This window comes from Epinephelus moara, chromosome 15 (genome assembly GCF_006386435.1).
Source record: "Epinephelus moara isolate mb chromosome 15, YSFRI_EMoa_1.0, whole genome shotgun sequence".
Classification (NCBI taxonomy): Eukaryota; Metazoa; Chordata; class Actinopteri; order Perciformes; family Serranidae; genus Epinephelus; species Epinephelus moara.
In genome coordinates, this window is record NC_065520.1 from 9,258,334 (window position 1) to 9,275,571 (window position 17,238).

At 42.1% G+C, this 17,238-nt stretch overlaps 1 protein-coding gene across 2 annotated transcripts; it reads left to right on the forward strand.

Annotated features, from left to right (window-relative positions):
• The first annotated feature begins 10,918 nt into the window (after positions 1-10,918).
• lig4 (ligase IV, DNA, ATP-dependent) lies at positions 10,919-17,238 on the forward strand. 2 transcript variants are annotated; one of them, XM_050063533.1, is made up of 4 exons: positions 10,938-11,011; positions 12,905-12,943; positions 12,986-15,017; positions 15,441-17,238. In XM_050063533.1, exons 2-4 carry the CDS (start codon positions 12,913-12,915, stop codon positions 16,102-16,104), a joined length of 2,727 nt encoding a protein of 908 aa, XP_049919490.1. In that variant the 5' UTR covers positions 10,938-11,011; positions 12,905-12,912; the 3' UTR covers positions 16,105-17,238. The 2 variants fall into 2 exon arrangements, with proteins under 2 accessions (XP_049919489.1, XP_049919490.1); XM_050063532.1 differs by having other exon boundaries at positions 10,919-11,011; positions 12,905-15,017.

Consider the following 17,238-nt stretch of genomic DNA (forward strand, 5'->3'; position numbering starts at 1 on the left):
AATGATACGGCCTTTCTGGTGCCGCACACTGTATATCCAAACTGTGCTCGAATTAAAAAAAAAAACCTGTGTACACACCTCTGTGACATATGAGTTTTAAGTTCATACACCTCGTCTGAGCTCACTGTGACCTGATGCATGCACTTTTATAATCAATAACCGAGCTTTTACCGTCACACAACAAAGATAAAGGCCAACTCAGCTTACGCATGCTGAGCACACACTCACAGTGGAAACACACACACACACACCTCATGCGTTGTTAACCAGTGCCATTAAGTGTTGCCATCATAGAATCAGCTCCATCTATGGAAATTCCCCCTCATGTTTGCTGAAAATGCACCGCTGACGCATTTCCGTTTTATGTTTGTGTGTTATTGACGTGCAGATGAGGTCAATATTTCTTTCCGAAGGCTTCTATTCATGGACCCGTCCTGTTTGAATTATAAGCTGCCCCCAAGCATCTCCTCTGTGGTCTCGTACTGGTGTGGGTCAGACTGCTCATAAACACTCAGAATGTCTACATCATCAGGTATCAATGGGCCATTGCTTGTAAGATTACCACATAAACATATCAGTGTGTTGAAGGCAAAAGTGGAAATGTGCACACAGAAAGCGTAATGTAAGCCTATGCATATAACCACTGTTGAATACAATACAAGATATGTTGCAACCAGTTTGCTTTGTGTTCCAGTTGAACATACTGTACAGTACATTACGTAACCTTACATTTGAGACCTGAAATACATTCTTGTGTTAATGTCACGTTGGGCTAAACTCAGTTGAAATTATATGAGACAAGAGGTAAAGCTGCTCTTATCTGAAAGTGAAGAGTCACAAATATGATTTTTTTTTATGTATCAGAAACACGGTTCTGTTAGTTTAGTCAAGCAAGCTGAGTCACCTACATCCTGTGAACTGGTATGGCTTTTTTCACCAGGCACACACAGGAGTGTTATTCCACGGTGCAACTGCCTCCCATATGCCCCATATGAACTTTTCACCAGCAGCTGTCTGCAGGAGTTCAAAAGCAGGCCCAATCCTATTAGTGGGAATAGTTAGTGCCTATAGAAATCTCATTCAGCAGCACAACGACACCCTACGAACCAAGTTCACACTGGGGGCATGTTTGCGTGCACAGCAGCCAAGTAAATCATCCGGCAAACATGCCAGCCACGAGGCTAAAGCTTACAGAACAGGACAGATTCGCAGACATTCAGAGGGGCTTAATGGAGGGCGGTGGCACGCAAAGATGTTCTACCCAAAACCTTACCACCAAATCCAGCCCTGTGCAAGAGACCCGCATATTCTCTGTGCTGTCTGCATATGCGGCCAAGAACAAAGACCCAGACGCCCCTGAAATCAACAGCAGGTGCAGATAATAGCTACATGGCCAGCTGTGGAACAACTGCTTTGGGTAGCTGTGATAGGCTGCACAAAGGTGTCCGACAAACAACATAAACATGAGATTATTGAAGAATTAATGGCAAGTGTGCTGTAAACAGAGTGTGACCTTTCATTTCGTGCCTCGTGCTTACAACACTAAATAAGACACGCCTGCGTGTGTTTTGAGTCGAGCGGTGAGATAGCTGTTTTGCAGTCAACTTTCAAAGTGATCTTTTCCTCCAGCAAAACATGGATTTGATGCTTGTCTTCGTCTTTCTGAGAAAGCCACAGCTGTGAGGTGAACAGGGTTTCAGCCAGCTTATTGTTGTGGAAACAGCTAACTGAACAACCTGCTCTCTAATCAGCCTGGTCTCTCAGAAAAATGACCATGACCTCCTTACACTGTATTATGTTGTGATGGCACAGAATGTGCTAAAATGATGCCAACACCATAGAAACAACGTCACTGTCAAGTCTATTAGGATCCTGTTTCATGGTGGACAATGTCATACAATGGGTAGTAAAGAGAGCAGCCACATAGGTTGGGATGGAGGGCAGGTGAGACTGCATTCAAACTGGCGCTATTTGGTCCACTTTAAACGAACCCTGGTCCGCTTGAAAACTGGGGTTCTTGATTCACTTGCAAAATGAACCCTGGTGCAGTTTGCTTACAGTAGGAAATGCAAACAAACTATCCAGCGAACCAAAGAGAGGAAGTGAACCAAAGAGAGGAAGTGACGTAGAGCACAGTGGGTACAAAAAAACCCAAAGCCAACAGTGCGAACTGGGCTGAACAGAGGTAAAAAAAGAAAAAGCTGGAACATGTCTCGTGGGCAGACGTGGAGTAGTGAGGAGGTGCAGGTGCTTATTGATATATGATCAGAGGACTATATATCGCAGTTAAAAAGCCGGCTGAAGGGGATGGATTTTCATTTTCCTCCTGGCCAATCGATGAGCGGGGTTTTCTTCTTCATCATGCTTTTTTTCTTCCTGGTCAGTGGTCGTTTCGAGCAATATAGCCCCCGAAAGAGCAGCTGTTGTAACTGTGTGACGTTGTCCAGGCAGTTTGGTCCACTTCAAAAAGTGCAGTGTGAAAGTGAACCAAATCAAATGAAGGTGTGAAATTTTTCGAACCGAGTCCCCCCGGACTATCCTGGTGTGAATGCGCCTTAAAATTACCAACCAGGACGAGACTCAAAGGGACACAAAAAAACAAAAAGAGATGCAGAGCAAATGCAAGGAAACTAAAAAACTACAAACAAAACAGGCAAAACAACCACAAAGAAAAAAAAACACAACAGTGTCAATGTCTTGCTACCGTGCAGGAGAAGTGGTGGGGCCTATTGCATATCTCTGCCCAGGTTCTTATTGTCTCATTATGTGCCCATGGCTGGACGTGTAATGGAACTAGATGGCACTTAGCTTGTGGTGCTCAAAGCACCAAAAAATACATTTGAAATACTTAACAGCAATGTCTCTTTCTAGAAATCACAACTCGGTAACTCAAGATAATCCACAGACCCTGTTGTGAGCAGTTTCATGTAGGAGCTATTTTCTTTACACCAACTGTATCTGTGTAGGGAAAGTCATAAATGATAAATACATATGACTTTCCATGCACAGACCTAAATAACATGCAGACAGTGCTGCTGACAGTCCAGCCAGAGCAAGACTGTGAGTAAATGTTTGTTTACAAATGACCAGATTGTAGTTGATCCAGTTGCTCATTGGATTATGGAGCATGCCAAGTATCTCATACTGGCACCAGGCACTGGGGGCCAAAGTCCTGGCCTGAAGAAAACATGCCATTAACACAGAGAAACAAACAACATAAAGAGAGTGCATCTGGGATTTTTTACAGGTCCCTGTAGGCACGTTAAACTTCTTGTTCAACAAATCAATCCTACCCTGTCGTTAAAATTTCAAAGGGGCGTAAATGATCTGAATTGATGCCTTTGTGGTGAAAAAGCAGCAGGGTTGTATGTTTGGTTTATCAGGTGAATTCCACAGTAAAGGCAATAAATAGATTCATCAAGGTAAACGACTACACTGGCTGGTTCAAAGCTCATGTTCCATTTAACAGTATTTAAGATCAGACTTCACAGCTTACTGTCTTGGCACAGTTCCCTGGTTTGAATCATAGTTTGACCCCCGTGTCCAACAACATGTCCCACTCCCTCAGAACATTGCCGTGTCATTAATTTGAGCGTTATGTAATGAGTTGTTTTTGAGAAGTATCTTAAAGCAGGACTGGTAATAGCACAACGTTGCATAAGATGCATCAGAGGGTGTCTTGTTGCTGGTACTGTATGGGTTTAGCTTCTGATGTGACATGATAACAGTAAGAGGAGGTGACTAATGTTGAAAGCTCAATCAGTCACCGGGTTCAATGAAAGCTCTTGGATAATGAGACTGTAACGGATAACAATTACAGTCACAATGTTCAAACACAGTGTGATCAATTATATGGCCTTACTGGCAGAGAAGCCTGGCAATATGAATGCCAACACTGTAAGTGCATGTTACAGGGAGCCTCTGGGGACACTTCCCCTGAACTACTGTGAAGCATTGCATTTAAAATGTACTCAAAGTCTGTGTGACATATTCCAGAAAAATTAAACAATGGTATAAGTGCAAATTTGAGTTATTATATGTGTACATGCACAATATTTGATGGTAAAGAGCCTCTTGTCCACGAGTAGATGTACACTTCCTTCTGCAACTAACCCATTCGACTATGGATTCCTCACCCTCCTTAAATCATACCATCTCCATGGAGTCTAATGGCCAAAGACTTTCCACATTTTTCATTCTTATATGCACATGTTAATAAATATTCTTTTTACGATGAAAAAAAATCGAGTCTCTCCTGATTGAAATGTATTTTTGGTGCTTTGGTGCTGAACATACTCAGAGTTGATTGAGCTAATTCTGATCAGATCAGGCTCAGTCGAATCTAAGATTAGGATTAGGCTCAGTGTTTGTTGAGCTGCTTTCTGAAATAGGGCCCAGGTAAGAGTAAAAATTGTATTTTTGTTTTTGGGGTGTACTGTCCCTTTAAGCAAATGCTTTCGGAACAGGTTGACGTGTATTTCACATCCGTTCACACTTGATTCAGATGCTGAAAGCTACTTTACATAGCAATACACACAGTAGCACTCCATGTTTATTTAGTGGACAGGTAAGTCTGGTTTGTAATTGACAACGAGCTGACTGACTTAACAATGACTCATTCATGTTTCAGCTGTCAAATACAAGTGCTGAATGGTAACTTGAAACAGAGTTGTGAATAAATAGAATGTTTAATAATGTGAACATAATACAAAGTGTAATGTGCGTCAGTTCCCTTAAGCCTTCTTTGTGACAGGCCTGTGCTGCTGGTGGGTTGAAGCCTTGATTTTAAAGCTACAACTAAATGTTATTTTCATTTTCAATTAAGCAATAATTGTCTCAATTAACTGGTTAATCATTTGGTCTAGAAAAAAATGGCCATCATCCAAAGCCCAAGGTTACGTCTTCAAACTTGTTTGTACACCCAACAGTCCAAAACCTGAGGATATTAATTTTACTATCACTAAAAATAACCAAAATATTCATATTATTTTAATGTAATTGCCACATTTAACATGAAAGATAATGTTATAAAAGTCACAATAATATGAGGCTTTACTGAAATATAAAGTTGTCTGTCACCCACATACAATTAAGAGTAAACAAGGGTGTGAATAAAGCAACAGGTCCTCCAACCCATACGACCACACAAGTCATATGTTCTCTATCTCTAAGTACGACCCACAGGAGCATTACCTACATTAGCACACCCACCAGTGGATGAATGGATAGCTCGTTATGACCGTCACAGTTTTTAAACACATAGGCACAATGCACCAAAACTATCTGATTAGGTTTAGGCAACAAAACTCCTTAGTAAAGTTTAGGAAAAAAAATCCTTGTTTGGCTGAAAATAAGTACTTTAATTACTGAGGTAACGTGACATGACGTATCTTACGTATGTCTTCTTACATGATGTACGAGGTCAAAATAACTTAATGTTGACTCGGTTTCACATAGGACATGTACACCAGTCCTCTAGATGAAAGTCCTGTGCTTGGTTGACCTATTCACCTCCCCTTCCTCCCACCCTAGGCAGACTTTGTCCTTCGTTATACTACGTCGCCTAATGTCCTTCTAATTACTATGGCCACTAGAGGTTGTTACCTTGTGTGGACCCCAGGAAGACTAGCTGATTGCCAAGGCATTCCCCTAATGGGGATCCTTAAAATAAACAAACAAATAAACAAACCTGACAATAAGCAGATATATAGGTCCTAATTTCTCCTTGTAAAAACAACCTATATGGTCGTATTTTGAAGGAGGACAGTCTTGAATAAAGAGGCCGTTGAGAAGCATATAGAAGGAAAATATACGAGGCCTGAGAAAGAAGCCCTGAGGCACTCCACATCCCAAAGCAGAAGAACAAATACAGCTCCCACTGGAGACTACAAATTTCCTTTTTGACATGTGAGAGGAAAACCAATCAGATGCAGATCCTGAAGCATCAGCTCAGGGCTTAAAGGAATAAATCGCGATGGCGTGATCAGCGGTGTCAAAAGCAGCACTTAAATTTAACACCAGCAAAATGGGCAACTGCCAATCTCGAAAGGCTTAGGTGTCAGTGGAAAGAAACGTGGGTGAGAGTATATGCCATTAAGCCGACACCTCCCTCCATGGACCAATCCACGATGCTGATAATGGACCCAACAACAGTGGTCATGGCTTTCCATGGCTTAATTAGCCCCAGTGACACCTGGGCCATTGGAACTAATTTAAAAAGGTGTAGTGATACCTGAACATGCGGCGTATTTATCTTTGTATAGACATAGCAGACTCTCCCTCAATTCAGTATTGACAACACTAATATCGGCCTACCTACAGTGCACCACTGCTTTTCTTCTTAGACGCTCATACAGTAATCTAAGCCTGACCTTCTTTACGAGTCCATCTGCTTCACTTTACTGCTGCGAGAGCTATTACCTCATGCTTTAACCCAAACCAAGGCCGAGTCCAGGTCACTGAGAGGCTGCTATGGCGACCTCTAGACCCCTCTATTATTATGCCACATGATGTAACCAAACAAGACCGCTGCACAGGTCAGCTGGCTGTCCAGTCTGTCTGATGAAAACAGGGAACGGTCAGGGATTTCATCGGAAATTCAATTTCATAACAGAGAGGGAGAGCTGTTATGACACAGCGTGTAATGACAGAGAGAGGAGGGGGAGACAGACAGACAGACAGATAGACAGACAGACAGACAGCTATTAAACAGGTAAAAAGAGGGCAGTGTGGGATGGCAATGATGTGTGAAGCTGATCTAATTTTAGTCGAAGGTCACTGGGCACTGTCTGGCTCGCCCTGCCAGCTGAAATAAAAAAAAGTCCAGCACAATGTTTTGTGCTCCGCAATTTAGGTGAACAGGATCTCCCTGTCCTCATCTCTCCTGACATTTGTATAAGATTATGTGGTGAGGAGTTCAATCGTGCCTTGAGGCAGCGGTGCATCAAGAGCGGTTTTGGCAAGTGCGCAGAGGTTTTTTCACTCTGTTTATAAAACAACTGCTGGGAACACACATTAGGCTCTGTACAAATAGGTACATACTGTACTGAAAAACACACTCTCACACATACGTACTTACACCTATTTATGTTTGTGGGAAATGTATGTCAGCTTTAGCCTTCAGGACACCATCTGCAGCTGGTGTGCCTGGTATCAAATATACATGCAATGCTTCATTTTAGAGTGTTCTGCAGTGAGCACAGTATAGCTAGATGAGGTGAGCCTTTATTGATCCACAGAGGGAAAACATCAGGGAAAGTAAGAAGAGTCAAGTCGAGAAAAAGTAAAAAACAAATACACAAGAAAAAAGGCAAGTAATACTGTACACATATAATACCCACAACCAGTGCTGCTCCTCAACTAGACACCACATGTAGTGTAGTATGCTAAAGCAGTGGCTCTTACAGTTTTTTTCAGTCATGTATCCCCTCTGAAATATTATTTTCTGCTGACCAGCGCCAGTGGTGTCCCCGAGGAGGGCCCATGGCCACCCTGATTTAATTGCTGCCCCCCTTGCTGCCTATTTGAAGAGCAATGAATTGCCTAACATGTATGTAAAGGATAATGTATAATGAGCCGGTGAATACCGGGAAAATAACTCCCGACAGGGGAGAAACACTGCTAGAGAATCACATATGAGATATGAAAGTACATCTATCATATTATATTAGATATATAATGTAATAAAATGTTGAATTACATGTGTGTGGAGCCCCCCCACAGTCCAAAGACATGCAGGTTAATTGGTGACTGTGAATGTGAATGGTTGTCTGTCTCTATGTGTCAGCCTTGTCATAGTCTGGGGACCTGTCCAGTGTGTACCCTGCCTCTCGCCTAATGTCAGCTGGGATAGGCTCCAGCAAACCTGTGACCCCCAGCAGGATAAGTGGTTACGGAAAATAAATTCATACATATGTAATTAATAATTATAATTGACCTGTCTTTTAGTCCCTATGTCACCAAATACACTGGATCCTACATTTCCCATAATGCAACCCAATAGTGTGTCTTCAATAGTCCCAAGTTCCAAGTCCCAAGTTTGTTATGGCCCTTATCTGCCTCTCTTCATGTGTTGTCTAATAAGGAAAGTCTATTTTGTCTTTAACCGGCTTTCACCATTATCAGTATTTTTTATGAGAAGTTATACAGTCCGTGTAAATAATCAATGGGAAGCCTATTGGCAAACATAATTCACAATGTGTCAGCAAGCAGCAGGGGACAGGAAGTGTTTACGACTTTCTGTGCAGCCACACATCATCAACAAGTCACTCTGAATGAGGAGGCTGACGCACCGCTTAATCATCGGCCATGTCGAGGAGGGATTTTAGCTCTATTACTCTGCCCAATTCTCTCTCTTTCTCTCTCTGCCTCCATGCCAAAACCTCACTCAGTCCTACACCAGCACACTATAAACACCCCCTCCTCCTCCTCCTCCTCCTCCTCCTCCTCGTCCTTCTCCCTCTCGGTCCCACAGCGAGCTGATGCATGCCACGGAAGCAGTGACGTCAGTTGTTTACTGTCTTGTAGGTCGCTGCTAGTTGCAGTGCAGCAGCACATCCAGCAGGGCTTATGTAACTCCACAGCCTGCTGCATGACAGCATGACAGGCCGTTTACTGCAGTGTGTGTGTGTTCGTGTGTGTGTGTGTGTGTGTGTGGGGGGGGGGTCTTATGTTGCAGCCTGTACTGCATCACCATGTCCCACATTAGCACAGGTGCATGCACATGCTGTACACACACACATACAGTATAAGCAGCCAGTCAGCCAGCTTTCCCGTCCACTGCACTGCATTGTGTGAGAGGGGAAAACACAGCGGGTTCACTGCTGGAGCACATAGTAGCTCCAAATGGACCTCGTCCCTCCCCACACATATCCCAGGATCCTCCACTGCAGCAGCAGCAGCAGCAGCAGCAGCAGCAGACAGGTAAACAACCCTGGCTGGCGTGTTGCTCTGGGCTCAGTGCTGTGCACAGGGCGCCCCCTGCTGGCGGAGGGAATCAACGAACAACAGAACATTTTGGTTTCTGATTAAGTATGGAGCCACAGTGTGTTTTCTCTTTCTCATCAAACTAAAGTCCTTCCAATAGCCTGGAGATGTTCTGTTCTTACAAAAGCCTCACTTTGGTTGAATAATCTTTCATTTAGATTTAAATTAGAACATAGAGGGATATTTAATCATTCAAATCTGGAGCTTTAGTTGTCTTATACCTCAGGATATAACATCATTACAGTGAGTCATACACTACTTTCTTATAAAGACACATTAATACATAAGCTAGTATAAAGATGCTGTTTGAGATACATATCCTTGCCGGTAATGGTGGTAATTGTGGTCTTGATATTTTCCTGTTTCCTAAGGCCTTTTGTTTTTAAAACACTCAATGTACAAGTTTTTATTTATTTTCCTGTTATTTCCCATTTTAGCATTCAAATAACTCCACACACACACACACACACACACACACACACACACACATCAAAAGTTAGGGTCACTAACTGAGCAGCACACCTCATGCCTGGAAAAAAATTCTCTGTCAAAAATAAGTCATTAAACTACACAAAAACAACTCAACTAGCCAAATAAATGCGAGTCTCTCCTTCTATGGAAAAAAACAGGTATCAGTATTTGTGGAATCCACACTGATAAACAGATAGTTTCGACTGGGAACAAGATATCACTGGCGTGATTTGGCATCACTTTATGAGTAATGGCATGTACCTGGCGCCACACCAGCTGCTACCTCACGTGTGGCTGTCAAAACAAGTTTATGATGGAAACAGAGCATGAAAAGTAGTGAGGCTGTCAGCCAAACATGAGCAGGCAACAGATAAGTTTGCGTTGCCTTAAATGACCCAATCTATTACATGTCTGCACAGTGGAACAACTATTATGCTCAGTATGTGCTGATCATACTAATTCATATAATAGGCTTGTTTGTTCACACAAAATAGCTGGTTGGTGTCCAGGAGTGAGTTTTTGTTGGGCCAAGACCCAAAACTAGGACTTTTTCTTCCTAAAATATGCAGAGAGAATGTAATTATTTTTACAAAATGACCCCAGGCCCATCTGGCTTTTCACCATAACCATCACCACTGATTATTGTCAAGGCAAATTTACTGCATCAGTGCCTGACTCAGGAGGTTTTAAGTGTTTATACTACAACCTGCTTCCAGACTCTGATTCAAATATGTCTTACATAATCATTATAGTGAAGAGAAACGCCTTTCTGTGGTCAACAAGTTTGCATTCCTATCTGTCACTACCAGCTGACTACTGGCTCAGTGGCTTCACACCCATGATGGTAAACAACCTCACTGCCTGCACCTCCTCAGCACTGCAGCACCTCAGTGTCGCCCTCTGCTGTGGACCACAGGAGCAACTAGATTATATCCACAGGGAATTTTCAACATAGTTTCATAATTATAACAGAAATAAATGTATTTATAAAACACTTCTCAATGCAGATGGTACAAAGTACTTCACGAGACAATAAAACAGATGAATGACGTGACAGTAATGTGGTAAAACAAGGTGATAAAAGCAAATACATATCCATAAATGTAAATAAATATAAACATGCATCCGAACAAATGGGCAAGTAAATATATACACACATGCACACATGCTCTGTGCACATGCTTCAGCACACATATGCAAATAAACACACATATACATGTTATAATTAATCAGACAGTGGATCACAAATACAGAGCAGAAACTTCAATTAAATAATAATATTAATAATAATACGATCAAAAACGAGACATGTCAGATTAAATATACAAAACCGACGCGTTTAAAGTGTGAAATTTGAGCTTAATGAGACTATATTTTGGTAAAATCATATTTAAGCTTTAAAACACACGTCAACACTGTAGGGCAACAAAGGTTCCGCTCTTGTTTCCGGCGGAACGTTTTCCTTGCCGGTCTTTAGGTTGAGTACGCGGAAGTGGTCAATATGTAGCTGGTGGTGAGAAGTCTGAAAGTAACTGCCTCTTCTTTGGAGAATAAGGTAACAAAAAGTCTTATACATTTAATTATTTTGTTAGTATGTATCGTGTTGTTCATTAAATTTAGGTCTAGTTTAATACTTACGACTTTGCTGGTCTGTTTTTAAAATAAAACTGCGGCGAAAATGAAACGCTTAATTTATTCGCGTTTTGTTGTGTGTGAACGGAACATGACATTTAGCTGCCATTAAAACATAAATTACGGTTAAATTATACCTTGTTTGTGGGCAAATGTCTGTAAGTTACCTGGGCAGACACGCCTGTACAGCACAGACGTGAACAGATGCTTTTATTCTGAAAGTTAAGTGGCAGCAGGAAGTGTTCTTGTAATCACATTAAAATGTAGTTTAGTAGTTTAAACCCAATACAAGGTGCTTTACTTCGTATCAGTGTAACCTTGTATTGTTTTTCCATATTTACAACCATGTTTAGTTACATGTTTGGTTTTAGTTTAGCTGTTATTCTGCCTGCTGCCTGTCAGATTGAAACAGTTGAGACATGTCAGAACATGTTGAAGTTTGATCTCGGTGGACTCATCACCTGCAACTGACTCTGAAGTGGACTAGTAAGAAATCTTAATTTGATTCGGGTAATGTGCCTTTAGGGCACTTACCATGATTGTTGAGTTCAGTTTTATAGTGTACATTCGTCTTTATCCTTAAGTTTCAGGAGAGAGGATGCAGATAAGTGGGCACCAAAGTGATGTAAGCAAACTACTGAGAGCTTATACTCTATCAGGCCTGATTAATATATCAGTATTGTGATATGAGACTAGATATTGTCCTATATTTTGAATATAGTGTTGTCTTTTCCTTGTTTTAAAGGCTGCAGACCACTTAGGCTAGTCATTATATCCACATTACTGATGATTATTTATCAAAAATCTCATTGTGTGAATATTTTGTGAAACCACCAATAGTCAACCCTACAATATTATCGCAATATAGACATCCAGGTATTTGGTAAAAAAATAAATAAATTGTGAAAATGGAATTTCTCCATATTGTCAAGCAAAATACTCTATGTCATCCTTGGGGCATATTCTGGGTTTCTGTACTTATTAACTCTTGCCCAATTCTCAGTTTTTATTTGTGTTATAATAAAGGCTATCAAACAGAAACAAGAAAGGCCACTTGTTTGACAAAAACAGAAAGGTGAAAAAAAAAAAAAACAGGTTTTTAATTTTCTGGTTACTTTCATCTGTAAGAGACACTTATCTGGCTTGTACCAATCCCCAGTTGTTTTCTGTGATGACATTATAATAAGCCATAGTCTCTGTTAATGATCAAAGGGCAGTTTTGATTGTTGAAATTAAAAACATCTCCTCCACCTCATTCAGTATATTGAAATGGCTAATATATATATTACATAATACTAATGATATCAATCCAATCCTTTACATTTAGACCATGTAGATAGATAGGACACTAAAATCAGACATCAGACACTGTATGGCCAGGGATTGAACCCCTGACCTGTCAATTGGTATATGACTGTGCTATCTCCTTTAGAAGCAAAATAATGAGAGCTGCAACTAACGATTATTTTTCATCGATTGAGCTACTGATAAAATTTTTGATTAGCAGATTAATTATTTTGTCTATATAATGTCAGAAAAAAAGTGAAATGCCCATCAAAGATAAATCCATTCTGACAGTGTGTCGTGTTTTTCATTCAGTCACCACACATAATACAATAAGTATAACAAGCACAAACAGTGGTCTGCTGTTACATGCTTACATGCGCCTGTCCTACATCAAAACAGTTTCTTATTATTTTTCTGTCAATTAACTGATTCATTCATTTATTGGACAGAATTCACAAACTGCAAAGTGAATTGTTAATCTACTCCCAGGCTATTTTTTTTTTTTTTAAATCTTTGACATGTATTTCAGATTTCACCATGGAGGGAACTTCTAAAAGCGTTGCTGCAGGTCAGCCCTCCGTTGCTGCAGGTCAGCCCTCCGTTGCTGCAGATCAGCCCTCCGTTGCTGCTCAGGTTCCTTTCCTTCACCTTTGTACCACTTTAGACAAAATCCAGAAGTCTAAACTCCGTCCAGATAAATCCAGGATCCTTAGGGATTTCATTGAGTCATGGAGGAACTTTCACTCTGTGCTCCACAAGGACAACCCCAAAACAACAGACTCCTTCTACCCAGCTATGCGCCTCATAGTGCCGCCTTTCGAACGAGAGCGTATGGCATATGGCATCAAAGAGAGCATGTTAGCTAAACTCTACATCGATGTATTAGGACTTCCAAAGAACGGTCCAGAGGCCAATAAACTGTTGAACTACCGTGCTCCGACTACATCCCAAGGAGATGCTGGAGACTTTGCCAGCATGGCGTACTTTGTGCTGAAGAAACGGTGCACCAGCCAAGGAAAACTCAGCATCAAAGAAGTCAATGACTTTCTGGATTTGGTGGCGATCAATAACGCTAACAAGCAGAAGGATCTTGTGAAAAAGAGTCTGCTGCACCTCATCACCCACAGCACAGCTCTCGAGCAAAAGTGGCTCATCAGGATGATTCTGAAGGACATGAAGCTCGGGATCAGCAAAGAAACTGTTCTCCAGGTCTTCCACCCGGATGCTGCTGAGCTCTACAATGTCAACACGGACTTAAACAAGGTATGCCAGCAGCTCCACGACCCCTCCGTGTCTTTAAGCGAAGTCTCTATCGGACTCTTCTCTGCTTTCAAGCCAATGTTGGCAGCCGTGGCCAACATCCGCACTGTGGAGAAACAGATGGGAAACAGTCCTTTTTACATTCAGACCAAACTGGATGGAGAGCGTATACAGCTGCACAAAGACGGGGACGTGTACAAGTACTTTAGCAGAAATGCTTTTGAGTACACCCAGCAGTTTGGAGGATCCCCACTGGAGGGCTCACTCACACCTTACATCCACAACGTTTTTAAAAACCATGTTGTAAACTGCATCCTCGATGGTGAGATGATGGCGTACAATCCGACCACAGAGGCCTTCATGCAGAAGGGGAGCAAATTCGACATCAAGAAACTCATGGACGACTCTGAGCTACAGACGTGCTTCTGCGTGTTTGATGTGTTGTTGGTCAATGACCAGAAGCTTGGCAAGGAAACACTGAAGAAGCGCTACGAGACCCTTGAGACAGTTTTCACTCCACTCAAGGGGAGGATGCACCTGGTTCCAAAGGCCGACGCTAGAACCATGCAGGAGGTAGTGAATGCGCTCAATGACGCCATTGACAACAGAGAAGAGGGGATCATGGTGAAGGATCCTTCGTCCATATACAAACCAGACAAGCGGGGGGAGGCATGGCTGAAAATCAAGCCAGAATATGTGGATGGCTTGATGGATGAGCTCGACCTGCTGATTGTTGGTGGCTACTGGGGGAAAGGGAGACGTGGTGGTATGATGTCCCATTTCTTATGTGCTGTTGCCGAAGCTCCAAAGCCTGGCGAGAAGCCCTCAGTTTTCCACACTCTCTGTCGCATCGGCTCTGGCTACACCATGAAGGAGCTGTATGACCTCGGTTTAAAGCTAGCCAAGCACTGGAAAGTCTATCGAAAAAATGACCCTCCAGCATCCATCCTGTGTGGCACAGAGAAACCAGAAGCCTACATCGAACCCTGCAACTCGGTCATCATCCAGGTCCGGGCGGCTGAAATAGTCTCAAGTGACATGTATAAAACCAACTGCACTCTGCGTTTCCCCAGGATTGAGAAGATCCGCGATGACAAGGAGTGGCACCAGTGCATGACTCTGGCGGAGCTGGATCAGTTCCGCAGTAAGGCATCTGGGAAGCTAGCCTCACGGCACCTTCGCATCGATGGTGACGAACCGCAGAAGAAGAAGCGCAAGCTGCCAGTCAAACCCAAGAAGGTGGTGGGGATCATCGACCACTTTAAGCCCCAGGACCTCTCTGGGGTTACCAAGGAGACAGATATGTTTGAGGATGTGGAGTTCTGTATCCTGAATGGCACAGAGGATCACCCCAAGGCAGAGCTGGAAAAGGGCGTGGCCAGGTAACATGAGAAAAGCCTTTTTTTGTCAGTTAAAGGGTAACTTTTTGACCTGAACCATATTTTTCTATGTTTTTGTATCTAAGTAACTCAAAAATTGGTGTTCCCATTACTCACTCAGACACAAAAAACTGTGGAGCATAATCACAACAAGAGAAGAGTTGTGAAGTCAACCGTGTGGCTTGGTGATGTCAAACAGTAATGTCTATCTAAAATTAGCTTACATTCGCTAACATTAGCCACCATTAGCTACAGGTCAGACCAGACCAAGTGAGGCTATAGCAGTGTACTGAATTGACCAATGGTGCATTTTATGATCTATGAGTTAAACTTTTCAGTTATTTTTTCTTGTAACAGTCACATCGTCATGTTTTAAGGTATTCTGAATAACCAATTAACCGATAACTGGCGTCTTCTTCTTATCAGGTGTGGAGGTATCGTGGTTCAAAACCCAGGAAGGGACACCTACTGCGTGATTGCCGGTGTGGAGAACATGCGCGTGAAGAACCTGGTTTCTTGCAACCAGCACGATGTGGTGTGGGCCGCCTGGCTACTGGAGTGCCTTGACCAGAAGGAAGTGGTCCCGTGGCAACCGCGTCACATGATCCACATGTCGCCCTCCACCAGGGAGCACTTTGCCAAGGAGTACGACAGCTATGGCGACAGCTACTTTGTGGACACCGACGAGCAGCAGCTGCAGGAGGTGTTTGACCGGATCAGCAATGCAGATGCGGCGGTGAATGTCAGCCAGGTGGAGCAGCGGTACGGCTGGGAGGACCTTCCCACCAGCATGTTCAGACCCTTCGAGGTTTACATGGACGGCTATGCCGACATAGGAGACCCGGAAACCGCCATACCTGCCACCTGTTTGGACATCAGGGCGCTGGAGTTTCGATACCATGGAGGGAAGGTAGTGCAGAAGTTAAAGAAAGGAGTCTCTCATGTCATTATCACAGAGGAAACAAGACTTCTGGAGTTAAGGACTCTGAGGCGCTGCTTCCGGAAGAAATTTAAGATCATAAGAGACTCATGGGTGACTGACTCTATCAAAGCAGGGTATCTGATGAATGACAATGACTACTTAGTTTGATTTTCTGGTGATACATACACAAGATTTATGTTGACACTGGAGAGAAATACTCATATAGCTCACATTTTAATTAATTTCCAACAAGATTAGCAGTAAAAACAGTCAAAAACACTGTTAAGGGTGAGGTAAGTGATGTGATTTATAACTACACTGTACATTACAGGTTTGTTAATTCTCAGGGCTTTCATGCAAACTTTATGAGATTTATTTTTGGTCTTCCTAATGAGTGATTAAGGCTGCTTGATATTAGTTTTAAGTTAATAGGCCAATGTAAAAGACCGGAAGGCAATGATTGGATATTGAATTTTAAAAGTTAGAATTGCATTATGAAATATTCAAATAGTGAAGCTGATTATTCTGTTTTTTTTAGATATTACCCTCTCTTTAAACTTTTTAGTTATTAACACATTTTATGGAAAGGAAAATAGGTTTTCTGCTTTAACAGATTGAGGGGTTTCATTCTGAAACTGGAATCTGGGAATATAAGAATACTGTCTCACAAATGAAGCTGCTTTGTTGTCCTGTAGTTAGATATGATACTGGTGTAAATTTCAGTCCACATTGGAGAATCTGATGAGAGCGCAGCAGCCAGGGGATATTCCACCATTAACAGTCTAAAATAGGCCTATTCTTATTTTTCAATTTTGAGGGGACACTCCATCAATGTGGTGTTGTAGTTAAGTAGAATTGGGGGACTCGAATGGTCCAAATTGAAGCAGCTGAGGCCGAGGTATCCTGACTGTCATCCGTATTATGAGTCAAGCTGCAAAAAAATCAAATCCGGCATTTCTGAAATGCAGCTGGATGGTATCTTTCATCAGACCTCCCTTTCCTCTAAAAGCTTTTTTTAAACTCCACATCTGCAGTCTGAGTTACTGATCAGATTTTTACATCTGAAGCCCAAACTGAGATAAAGCTTTTAACATCACTATGCCATCATCAGGTTTCTAAGGCCTAGCAGTACTTTTAGTGATGAACAAACTGAACTTTGTGTGTGAATTTGGTGAAGGCAAATAAATCAGATTACTGTATTGAGTCTTGACCTGTGACCTGTGCCTTTGTGCTTTTATGTCTGTGTAATCACATGTTGAATACAACTCTAATAAATATCTGGAATTGGTTTAAAGTACTGAA